General features: G+C 43.1%; 1 protein-coding gene across 1 annotated transcript in view; it reads right to left on the reverse strand.

The window, feature by feature from the left end:
• The window catches only part of Poln (DNA polymerase nu), a 154366-nt gene that overhangs the window by 6680 nt on the left and 134120 nt on the right, over positions 1 to 13566 (reverse strand). Inside the window, exon 21 of the mRNA XM_028870776.2 lies at positions 172 to 282. Coding sequence (XP_028726609.1) covers positions 172 to 282 — 111 coding nt within the window. The remainder of the gene's footprint in view (positions 1 to 171; positions 283 to 13566) is intronic.

The raw sequence follows: 13566 nt of genomic DNA on the forward strand, positions 1-13566 counted from the left end.
TCTGCCACCACATCAGCAGCTGTGACGCTTACTCAGGCAGGACATGTAGGGGCTGTAAGGCTTCATACAGAGCATGAAGTAACATAGCAATCTGCCAAACACCTGAGGAGCAGGGGACAAGGGCCTTCAGGGGAGGAGCCACAGGCAGTGGTAGGCTAGGGGCTCCAGTACCTTGGACCACAAAGTTTACTGCCTGTCGCTCTGCTTGTGCCCGTAGCTTCTGGTCCTGTGCACAGATCCTTGGTAGAGGCCTCCTTCTCCCCAAGATGGATGTCACATAGCCTAGGGTATAGGGAGGAGAAGCACACAAGAAACAGGTATAGCATAGCACTAAGTGGTCAGTGCCTCCTTAGACTGCCCTTCACTTCCCACAGGGTTATCCCATATAGTTCCAGGGAAGATGGCTTCTATACAGTAAGGGCTGGAGTGGGATGCCTTCTGCTGACCAGGTGTCAAGCTTCTCTTTTCTGGCTTCCAGCTGCACTAGGATCTTACACAGAACAAGGGAGGAAAATTTTTATTCTATAGAAATTTAACGCCATATGTAGGGCTTGGGTACAGGAGTCATTCTGGGGTGTGTGGCAGCTGGAATATAGAGCAAGGAATAGTGGATAGATATGTCCTCACATGAAGTTATGTTGATTATCTTCTGGGGCCTGAAGCTTACATGGCTTGGGGTCATGGTTGATATATTGTGCACCCCAATAAACTTATCTGGGGGTCAGAGAACAGAACAGCCATAATATTAAACATAGAGGATAGACAGTGGTAGCACACACCTTTAATCCTAGAATTCCAGAGGCAGAAATCCATCTGGATTTCTGTGAATTCAAGGCCACACTGGAAACAGCCAGGCATAGTGACACACGCCTTTAATCCCAGGAAGTGATGGCAGAAAGCAGAAAGGTATATAAGGCATGAGGACGAGGAAGTAGAACCTGGTTAAGCTTTTAGGCTTTTGAGCAACAGCTCACTGAGATTCATTCTGAATGAAGACTCAGAGGCTTCCAGTCTGAAGAAAAAGGATCAGCTGTGGAACTGGCGAGGTGAGGTGGCTGTGGCTTGTTCTGCTTCTCTGATCTTCCAGCATTGACCCCAGTACCTGGCTCCAGGTTTGTTTTTATTAATAAGACCTTCTAACCATTTGTGCTACATGGGGCTCTTAGGAAATGCATAAAGGGTACAGAGAGATATGGCTTAGCAGTTAAGAGCACTTATCCTTCCAGAGGACCTGGGTTTGCTTCCTGGCATCCACATGGCAGCTACCATCTGTAACTCTAGTTACAGAGAATCTGATACACTCTTCTGGCCTCTGCAGGCACCGTATGCTTGTGGTGCACAGACATATATGCAGGCAAAACATTCATACACACACAAAAGAAAAATAAATGAATACATAAATAAAATGCACACAAAACCCCACCATGTTGCTGGGTGGCAGCGGCACATGGCTTTAATCCCAGCACTCAGGAGGCAGAGGCAAGTGAATCTCTGTGTGTTTGAGGCCAGCCTGGCATAAAAAATGAGTTCCAGGACAGCCAGAGCTGTCTCAAAAAAACCAAAAATCCCCACTATGTTAGTGTATTACTCAGGGTTTTCTAGAGTAACAGAAGTTATAGAATGAATCTCTCTGTATGTATCTATATCTATATCTAGATCTTTATCTATATATCTATAGATATAGATATATGGGGATTTATTAGAATGACTTATAGGCTGTGGTCCAACTAATCCAATAATGATTGTCTGTGAATGGAAAAATGCAGGAATCCATTAGTTACTCAGTCCATGAGACTGGATGTCCAGTGAAGGAACAGACTTGCTAACAAGGCCAGAGTAAGCACACAAAGAACAAAAGCTTCCTTCTTCCGTGTCCTTATATAGGTTTCCAACAGAAAGTGTAGCCTGGATTAGAGGTGGGGTGTCCCAGATCTAATGATCTGGATTAAAGGAGTTGTCTTCCTACCTCAAAGATCCAGACTAGAATTGGATCTTCCTATTTCAAATAAAGAAAAAATCCCTCACAATTGTGCCCTCTATTTCAGGGTCTTAGTTAATTCTAGATGTAGTCAAGTTGGCAACCATGAATAGCCATCATAAGCACACTCTGTCAACTTGACACACAATCATAGCTTCTTACGTCATGGTTAATTTCCAAATGAAAGAATAACCAGGTCATAATAATGCCTAAATATGAGATAAATATAATGTACAATCATAATTCATTATATAATTAATCAGGTCAAAATTATACCTAACATGATATGACTATTCCTTGTATAACCACAAACACATTATAAATCTGGAATATATTGTCCCTTGAGGAACATTCTTTTACTATCTCAAACTTAAATATGATAACAACTCTTAATTGATGTTATAGCATATGATAAAGCAATTGAGGAAAGAAAACATAAATATCTGTACAAACACATTCTTAACAAAATACAATAGAAACATTCATGCCAATTATAATCCATTTCTGTAACTTGTCATGTGGATTTAGCTGGCATTTATAACTACCTTCCTCTACTACCCATTCTGTATTTCTTCCAACTTCGGGCAAGCACCTCACCAGGTCTTAGCTTTTTTCCTGGAGGAGCGACCCATACCTTCATTTCTGATGGGTCTGTGCCCTTTGTGATCTGCCAGGATCGGGCTGCTGTAGTTTCCCATTGACTTTAGTCACAGGACACCAAGAGATACCCTAAAGGATCTCCTGGACTCCAGATATAATCTTCCTTATCTCCACTGTGGAGAAGCAATCCAATTTCCCCATGATAATCTGGATCAATCACTCCTCCTGGCACTAGTACTCCTTTCTTTTATTCTTTCTTGAGATAGCATTTCTCTGTGTAGCCCTAGCTGTCCTGGAACTCTCTTTGTAGATCACACTGGCCTCAAACTCACAAAGATCTACCTACCTCTGCCTCTCAAGTGCTATGATTAAAGGTATGCACCACCATGCCTGGTTCACTGTTACTCCTTTCTTAGCCTTTTAGTTTAAGGGCATTAGAAGCCCTAAGTGGCTAGGGGCAAGTCTGAACTTCCAGTTCAACAGTTCAATGGAATGTTAGTTGTGGCTTTTGGTAGGAAACCCCCCCCCCCAAACACACACACATACACACTGGAACCAAAACTTCTAGGCCAGCAGAACTAGAGGTTGAGGGAACAGGGTGAAAAATTTTCCTAGTAGTTCACTAAGGCTGATAGTGAGAGGAACTGTTCCCTTTTCCATCCCTTGATTCCTGGACCCATGGACCCTGTCTATGGGAGAAACCATACCAAATACTGGATGCTGACTCAAAGCATATACTGCCTCTGGAGAACCCTGCCCCAGCCCTCCAGGCTGCTGCCACCTAATTGGTGCTGTAATTGTGTCTTCAAAAGGCCATTCCATCTTTCTATCCGACCAGCTGCTTCAGGATGGTGGGGAACATGGTAAGACAGTGGATTCCATGACCACGGGCCCACTGTCATACTTCTCTGGCTGTGAAGTGAGTTCCTTGATCAGAAGCAGTACTGTGTGGAATACTATGATGGTGGGTACGACATTCTGTAAGTCCACAGATGGTAGTTTTATGGTAGAAGCATTATATGCAGGAAGGCAAATCTATAACCAGAGTAAGTATCTACTCCAGTAAAGATAAAGCAATGTCCTTTCCATGGAGGAAGTAGTCCAATGTAGTCAGTCTGCCACCATGTTGCTGGCTGGTCACCCTAGGGAATGATGCCATATCTGGGACTCAGTGTTGGTCTCTGTTGTTGGCAGATCTGACACTCAGCAGCAGCTATAGCCAGGCCAGTCTTGGTGAGTGGACGTCCATGTTGTTGAGACCATGCATAACTTCCATCTCTGCCACCATGGTCACATTGTTCATGGCCCCATTGGGCAATGGCAGAAATGGCTGGGGAAAAAGGCTGTCCACAGAATGGGTCAGCATATCTACTTGATTACTAAACTCCTCAGCTGAAGTCACCTTTTGATGAGCATTACATGGAACACAAGTCTTCACATCCTTCAACTCATTTGGAGAGATCTGTTCACATGCTTCATCCCCAGATATCTTTCTCACCTATTTTCCAACCATGCTCTTTCCAAATCCCTGACCACCCAGACAATCCATTGACTACAGCCCATGAATCAAACACATATTTGGCCATTTTTCCTTCCAAACAAAATGTATGACCATGTATAGTCCCCAAAGTTCTGTCCACTGTGAAGATTTCTATTCTCTGATGTCTTCAGTGTTGTCCCGGAAAGGGGCTGTAATACTGGAGCTCTTCACTTCTGTGTGGTGTCTGCATAATGTGCAGAACCATCAGTAAGCCAGGCCCTCACTTAACCAGTCATAGGGAACACCCCATGAGGCTAGAGGTGCATGCTTGGCAGCAGACAACAATGTAACAAGAGTAGAGATCATAGGCATTTGGGTAACTTCTTTATGTAACTTGCTTGTGCCTCTAGGACCTGGTCTAATCATGAATATACCACTTCCATTTGTTAATAGATTGCTGTCATGCATATCCTACTTTATGACTTTGTGGATCAGATAACACCCAGTTCATAATGGGTAGCTCAGGTTGTATAGTAGCTTGGTGGCCCATTGTCAAGCATTCAGTCTCCAATAAGGCCCAAAAGCAGGCCAGGAACTTTCAAATGGAGGATGATGATGTAGATGATGGTAGATCCTTGCTCCAAAATCCCAAAGGTCTCTTCTGTCATGCACCTATAGGGATCTACCAAAGGCTCCAAACAGCATCCCCATCTGCCAGTGACACCTCAAGTACCAATGAGTCTGCTGGATCATGTGGTCCAAGTAGTAGATGAGCCTGCACAGCAGCCTGGACCTGGTGAAGAGCCTTCTCCTGTTCCAGGCCCCACACAAAGCTAACAGTTTTCTGAGTCACTTGGTATATGGGGTGGAGTAACACACCCAAGTGAGGAATGTGCTGTCTCCAGAATCCAAATAGACCCGCTAAATGCTGTGCTTCTTTCTTGGTGGTGAGTGGGGCAGGTGCAATAACTTACCTTCTAAAGTGAAGGAGTATCTCTGCTTGTCCCATACCACCGGACTCCTAAGAATTTCATTGAGGTAGAAGGCCCTTGAATTTTGGTTGGATTTATTTCTTATCTTCTGATGTGCATATGTGTTACCAATGAGTTCAAAGTGGTTGCTACTTCTTGCTCACTTGGCCCAATCAGAATAATGTTGTCAATATAATGCCCCAGTGTGATATTTTGTTGAAGAGACAGATGGTAAAGATCCCTTCTAACTAAGTTATGACACAGGGCAGGAGAGTTAATATGTCCTTGAGGCAAAACTATAAAGGTATATACTGCTGGCCTTACCAACTGAGAGAAAATTCCTTCTAGTGGTCCTTATGGACAGGCACCAGGAAAAAGGCATTTGCTAGATCAATAGCTGTATACCATGTACCAGGAGATGTGTTAATTTGTCCAAGTAAGGGCACCACATCTGGTATAGCAGCTGTAATCGGAGTCACTACCTGACTCTGAGTTTTTGACAGTCATCTGTCAGTCTCCATGATCCATCTGTCTTCTGCACTGTCCAGACAGGAGAGTTAAAGGGAGATATGGTGGGAACCACCACCCCTGCATCTTTCAAGTCCTTGACGGTGGCACTAATTTTTGCAGTTCCTCCAGGAATGAAATACTGGTTTTGCTATTTTCTTTGGCAGAGCCAACTCTAAAGGCTTCCATTTAGTCTGTCCAACCATAATAGCCCTCACTCTGCAGGGTCAGGGAACCAATGTGAGAATTCTGCCAACTTCTAAGTATATCTATCCCAATTATACATTACAGGACTGAGGAAATAACCACAAGATGAGTTCAGGGACCCACTGGACCTACTGTGAGTAGGACATCAGCCAAAACTCCATTAATCATCTGCTCTCCTTAAGCTCCTACTTTAACTGGAGGGCGACAGCGTTTCTTGGGGTCTCCTGGAATCAGTGTCAATTAAGAACCAGTATCCAATAGACCCCAGAAAGTCTGATTGTTTCCTTTCCCCCTGTACAATTACATTCATGAAAGGCTGTAGGTCCCTCTGGGGAAGGACTGGAGAAAGGCTAACAGTAAAACCATTAGGTATTTTATCAAGTCCTTCCTCAGGGAACCTGGCATCCCTTCAATTCAAGGTGTTCTGGTCTAAAAACTAGCTCAAGTCTGGAAACTGATTCACGGGCCAAGATTGCCTTTTGCTACTATCCTTTGTAGCCTTTCTTTCATTTGCTTGAGAATTTTTCTGCTTATACAGATCAAACAAAAACTTAGCGCGTTTCTTATCCATTTCATGCCTAGAAACACCATGATTGATTAGCCAATAACAAAGGTCCATATGAGTCATGTTACCATAAAATTCATTTTGCTTGTGCTGACCAATATGGACCAGACCACTATGGACATTACTTGTCTGTGCTGCCCATTACAATAACTACGATCACTGTCTTAGGATTTCTATTGCTGTGAAGAGACACTATGACTACAGCAACTCTTATAAAAGAAAACATTTAATTGAGGTGACTGCTTACAGTTTCAGAGTTTTAGTTCATCACCATCATGAAGGGAACATGGTGGCATGCAGGCAGACATGGTGTTGGAGAAGGAACTACTACATGTTGATATGTAAGCAACAGGAAGTAGACTGTTTCATTAGGCATGGCTTGAGCATATATGAGCCCTCAAAGCTCGCCTCCACAGTGACATACTTCCTCCAACAAAACCACACCTCCTATTAGTGCCACTCCCTTTGGGGGCCATTTTCTTTCAAATCACCACAATCACCTTGCCTTGGGTGATTCAGTGCAGCCACTTGGTCCCTGATACCTTGGGGCCCAGTTAAACCCACTGCATTTAATTCGTCCAACTGAGCAGCAGCATCTCCAACCCTAAGGTCTGGCACAAGAAAAAGGGTAACCATGAAGCTCTTCAAATGTGCTGGTGCCTCTCTCACCATTTTGTCTCTGACAGGATTAGTGAAGGGCGTGTCTTCTGGGTCTTCCCATGTGGAGGATTAGATTTTACATAGTGTACCTACTCTAGCAATGCAATTTTCCTGAGCCTTAAAATCCCTTCATCGGCCAGGCGGTGGTGGTGCACGCCTTTATTCCCAGCACTCGGGAGGCAGAGCCAGGCGGATCTCTGTGAGTTCCAGGAAAAGGCGCAAAGCTACACAGAGAAACCCTGCCTCGAAAAACCAAAAAAAAAAAAAAAAATCCCTTCATCAACATAAGCCATGGGATAGTAGGAATCTCCAACTCTTTCTAGGAGGCTATCTTTTGATAAATGCTTCAGCCAACCATTCAAACAAACTTTTCCGTTTATTTTAACTGCAAACTTCCATATTAAACCTAGAATCTCCACTTAGAGAGCCATAAACTCAGCCTGATCCAGTTTGATGTTCCTTCCACCATTATCTAACCATGCCCTTAAAATCCATTCCCACACATATTCCCTAGACTTCTGCTTGAATGAATTAGCAGACTCATTAATCTCTTTAGTAGTGTAGCACACCTTTTCATGGACCACACTTTCCACCTCCCCTTTAGAAGCCTGCTTTAAGTCTGGTTATAGGTATGAAGTAAGGATTCTCAACCTGTGGGTCACAACCCCCAGGGGGGTTGAACAACCCTTGCACAGGGGTCTACTAAGACCAATAGAAAACACAGGTATTTACATTACATTTTTTTTAATGCAGAATGCTGTTTATTGAAGGAAGGAAGAGGTCTTAAATACAGGCTTACAGCACAATGGGAGAACCCCAGAGGGTTCCTACCGATGTTTTACAATCTTGCATCTAAGCTGTTAACGCCCATTATGCAGGATACACAGACAAGGAACTTCTCTTAAGCATTCAGGAGGGTGGAACCCGGGAAGGAATTAGCATTGGGAGGATATCAAGGTCAAGGTCAGCAAGCAAGGCAACAGTTACCCAAAACGGGGACCAGGGACCTACAGGTCCCCCTTTTACTAAAAAATGAGCTTCTGACTTAGGTTGCATGGGATGTCAGCAGGTCACCTTACCCATCATGGGGACACCTGCCCAGGCCACCCAGGCGCTCTGTCTTAGGTTGGTGAGTGCCCCCAGGCATTACCCGTCTCTGAATACTCATTATCATACAGGCTCAATCGTGTGTGAGCTGCAGAGTTAACTGCTGCCAAAGATCTCAAAGTGGCGCTGGGCTTGCAATCTGTGTGTTCAACACAGAAAAGACCAACAGAGGTCCTATCCCACCCATAGCCAGTAGGCTAAAGGCAACTGAGCTATTCCCTTCCTTAACGAGCCATACTGTAAACTGGAGTCCTTGTAAGATGGTATCCCAAAAGCAACTGGAACTTGAGTTTATAAATTTATAATTTTTAAAGCCAATCGAAATGTATATAACTATTGAATTAAATTTATCATGCCCAATAGAATGAAAGATTAACTAACTGTGGTAGCTACTTTTGCTGCCAGGGACTCCACTGTGCTAGCTGTAGTAAGCAATTATGAAATGGTAATCCCAGAAACAGTAGCAGCGGTGGCTGCCACTGCTATAACAGCAACAACGGCAGCAGCATACATTACAATTCTTAGCAGTAGCAAAATCACAATTATGAAGTAGGAACAAAAATCAATTTATGATTGGGGATCACCACAACATGAGGAGCTGTATTAAAGGTCTGCAGCATTAGGAAGGTTGAGAACTGCTGCTCTAGAGGCAACTATTGGTGGGTCCTGAGGGACATCAGTATTCTTACCTGGCATCTCTTTCAGAAAAAGTCCCGCTGGTTTAGCAGCAGACAATGAAGGATTAATTTCCTTGGTCAAAGGTGAAAAAGGCTATATTTCAAGGGATGGGGCTAAAGGTAGAGAGATTACTTCTTCAGGAGAGATAAACCCTTGAGAACCTGAGAGCTCAAAGTTCTCAGCTTCAAAAGGTTCCTCCCACACATCGCTATCCCACGTCATGGGATCCCATTTTTTACCAATTAATGCCCTTCTTTTAACTGCGGACACCCATCTGAGGCTGGGACTTAACTTTTTGCTGTAATTCAGCCAGCCTTATATGAGGGCTTTGGTTTGGTTTTCTGCAATTTGAGCTCTGTGGCTACTGGGGAGAAGATTCTCTTCTAGGGCACACTTAGAAACTTTTAGGCTGTTTGTGGGAATCTGGAGCTGGTCAGTTTAATCACTAAATTCTTTGTTGTCCTTCACTATATTTTGAGATGCTAGAAGTTGGTTGGTTTTTATCATGGAGCTTATCCCTATTCTTTAGAGATGCTAAGAACAATTGACCAGCATCATCATTTTTCTTATTTTTCCCCAAACTGTCAAGTTTCAGATACAGGGTCACCAAATCCATTGCCACAATTGGTGAATCAGGATAATCTAATGCATTTGTCTCCTTAAGTTTGTAAAAAACGTTTACACCATGGGCTTTTAGTACTCCAAGCTCCCAAGGGAAGAGGTTGTAGAGGCTTTTGCAATCATAGATATTGACAAATTGAAAAGCCTATTCATCCTTATACTTCTGTTGCTCTAGAACCAATTCTGGTACTAAAATCTGTATTGTGAGGGTTTTCTAGAGTAAAAAACCCTCTCTCTATATATAGAAAGGGGATTTACTAGAACGACTTACAGGCTGCTAATCCAATGGCTGGCTGTGAACAGAAAGTCCAAGAATCCAATAGTGGATCAGTCCATGAAACTGTTTCAGCTGTTCTTTAGTATACACTGGAATCCAGAAGAAGCAGGCTCTAATGCCAGTGAAGGAACAGACTTGCTAACAAGGCCAGAGTAAGCACACAAAGAGCAAAATCTTCCTTCTTCCGTGTCCTTATATAGACTTCCAGCAAAGGGTGTAGCTTAGATTAGAGGTGGGGTGTCCCGGATCAAATGATCTGGATTAAAGGAGTTGTCTTCCTTCCTCAACCATCTGAATTAGAAGTGGATTTTCCTACTTCAAATAAAGCAAAAATTCCTCACAATTGTGCCCTCCATGTTTGGGTTTTAGTACATTCCAGATGTAGTCAAGTTGACAACCAAGAATAGCTCTCTCAGTTGGTTACACATCTTCCTGAGCAGTGAGGACTTCTGTTTTAACTTGGTGTGGGTCAGAAGCAAATCTTCCACTGGTGAGTTCCTAGGTTTAAGAAGAATTCTCTACATATAAAATCTATAACTTTTTGGTGTTGGTGGTAGATGTTAAGTACTGAAACCTAGAGTCACTCACCTCTACATTAAGTAATACAATGTAATCATCATGGAGTGATAAGGTTCGGAGGACCTCCACTTCATGGATGACATGTAAAACAAGGGCAGGGCACTACGCTTCTGACTCAGCACATTTGGTTCCCATGTCTTCACATGTCCATAGCTTGTGACTGGATGTTTGGTATCATAGACTTCATGTTGTCTTTGCTCTCTATCCTCGGCTGTCTTGGCAGGTCTACATCACTTGTATATATTCTTGACTTTTGAGGCCTATCTTTATGCTGAGGGTGAGGAAGTTAGAGTAATCTTTCCATAGAGCTATAAGGTGTGGCCCTTGTGAGGCATTTTTTTGGATGGATCAGGTATCCAGTGAGTTAACTCTGGCCTATATGAACTTCAGGACCATCCTCCTGGCTGTTCCTAGTGGTTATTTTGTGCAGGGCTTCTCCTGCCTTGCGCTGTGTGCCTGCAGACATAGGTACTTACAGGATTCATCTCACCTTTTTTTCTCTCAACACTTACAGCAATAGGATACTCACTACTAAGTATCTGAAAACTCATGGACTTTGGCCTGTTGTAAGGTTGTCTATCTAGTGACTCTACTGTGGTCCAAAGTGGATGTCATCTGACTATACATGCTTCAAACCTTGTTTTTACTCTACCCAGCATTTCCAGCACTGGGGATGAGTTTCTATCTGCAGTGCCACTGTGTGCTCAGGGTGGAAGCAACCCTCTGGAAGTCATTCTCATGACATCTCTGTTAATTTTTCCTCATTTTGTCTCTGCTACTGATCTAATACCTTTGCTACTCCTAGACAGTCTTCTGGTTGTAGCTCTAACTCCAGACTCTCCAAATCTCTTGCAACAGTGCTGCTGGACTAATTTTTAAAGATAAAACTCAGATGCCTGCCATGTAAAGTGCTATGAATGGGCTGGGCTTGATCAGCCCCATCTATTCTCTTGTCCATACATCTGCTCAGGTCTCCACTTGCTCACACTGGGTAACACTAGGCCCTCCCTGATGTTTCAAGTCCTAGCCCTGGTCACCTCCTCAGAAAAGCTGTAGCTGTCAGCTCTTCTGAGTTCTTTCTCTGCCCTGAAAGCTTTCTGTTTCTTCCATACATGGGATGTAATGTCTGTTGCATTCCATGGGCTCTCTGTCTCACCTGCCAAAAGGTGAGGTCTGAAAGAGTGAAGAGCTGTTGTCCTTAGCATTGGCATGGTAACTGACACATGCCAGGCATCCAGCAAATCTTGGCCAATAACCAAGTGATTATTCTAGTATGCTTTGGGTATTTATCACTCCACATCCCTTTAGGAAAGTGTAGTACAAGGAGGAGAGAAGGTGTCTGTACCAGAGAAGAGTGTTGAAACTGTGGTCACTCTACCTGTGGCCTTGTGATTCAGATATTGACTGGACCTCTTGCTGATGCATTTGATTCTGCTGCAAAATGGTGGCAGCACCATAATCCTGTAACACGAAATCTAAATAGTCTTTCAATAAAAAAACCCAGAACCAGATATTGGGGTAAATGCTGAAAGATCAGAGACAAAAGAACAAGCCACAGTTGAGTCTCACCTTGCCAACTCCACGAATCCTCTTACTTAATGCCTGAGTCCTCAGCCAAAAGCTCTCCAGCCAAAAGCCTTTAGTTCCTGTCTCTTCACACCTTATACACCTTTCTCCGCCCAGTCATCACTTCCTTCCTAGTGCTGGGATTAATGACATGTGTGCTTCTCAAATACTGGGATTAAAGGTGTGAGATCCCAAGTGCTGGGATTAAAGGTGTGTGCCACCACTGCCTGGCTTCTATGTTTAATCTAGTGGCTTGTTCTGTTCTCTGATATTCAGGCAAATTTTATTAGGATACACAATATTTCACTACATCACCCACTTATTTCTTTTCTTCATCACCCACTTCTTAAATATTGTGAAGATTACATAAGTAGCTTTATGGACAACATTTAAAAATCACTCCCAATATGCAGTTGGTGTTACCAAAGAGTCTATATTGTGACTATATTTCAATCTGTAACATGTGAGAAGACACTGACTTCTTATGTTCTCATCAACACTGGGTATTATCACTATTGCATCATTTCAAATAGACAGTATTTTAATTTCTACTGAGACTCCTGGGCAGACAGTGGTCAGGGTCAGAGGCTTGCGGGATGTGGGGCAATGACAATGGTCTGAGTGAGTAGTGAGCTTTGGGATCTAAGTGTGCTGGGGGCTTGTGGAGGCTCCCTTTGACCAATAGGAGGTAACTGGGCACAAATGCTGCCTGATGACATTTGCAGGGAGGCCAAGGACAAGCCTGTGGCAGCTGCCCAGAATTTATGAGGATGAGCACAGGCTCCAGGCTATAATCTCTTGAGTCCCTGAGAGCATTTGGGAACTACAGGTGTTTGCTGTACCCTGGGGGCACATGCTAGAACTCACATTTAGGAATGAGAAGTCCTGCCAGCCCAATCCAATTTTAATTTTTCATCCTGTTAGTACTGATTTGTGAATGTTATCTCTGCACTAATTACTAACCTTGCTGCTTGTTGTTAATATGTGATCCTCCACTTATTTCCTTCCTTCTGCAATTTCCACTGTTCTCTCTCTGTGGAGTAATACTGTATACTGTGAATGTGTATTACTCTCATTTGTTAATAAAGAAGCTGATTGGCCTATAGCAAGGAAGGATAAAGTTATGTGGGACAATCAAACCAATGGTACTGGGATGAAGAAGGGCAGAGTGAGAGAATTGCTGGAAGATGCAGAGAGAGCAAGATGGGTATGCCGCACTGAGAAAAGGTATCAAGCCATGTGGTAAAGCATAGATAAAAAATATGGGTTAATTTAAGTGTAAGAGTTAGCTAATAACAAGCCTGAGTTATCTGCTGAGCATTTACAATTAATATTAAGCCTCTGAGTGGCTATTTGAGAGTGACTACAGGACATAAACTTCGCCTACATCTTTCTTAAGGTTTATTTTATTTATTTATATATTTAATTTATTTATTTGGTGTGTGTGTGTTGAATCCACAGTTACAAATATCTCTTTTAGAAACACCCTTGGAAGCCGGGCAGTGATGGTGCACGCCTTTAATCCCAGCATTTGGGAGGCAGAGCCAGGTGGATCTCTGTGAGTTTGAGGCCAGCCTGGTCTACAGAGATCCAGGATAGGCACCAAAACTACATAGAGAAACCTTGTCTTGAAAAAACAAAAAACAAAACAAACAAAATCCCAAAAAAAACAAACCAAACCAAACCAAACAAACAAACAAAACCCCAAAAAACAAAAAACAAAAAAACAACCCCCCCAAACACAAACAAACAAACAAACAAAACCCTTGG

This window comes from Peromyscus leucopus, chromosome 7 (genome assembly GCF_004664715.2).
Source record: "Peromyscus leucopus breed LL Stock chromosome 7, UCI_PerLeu_2.1, whole genome shotgun sequence".
NCBI classification, from domain to species: Eukaryota; Metazoa; Chordata; class Mammalia; order Rodentia; family Cricetidae; genus Peromyscus; species Peromyscus leucopus.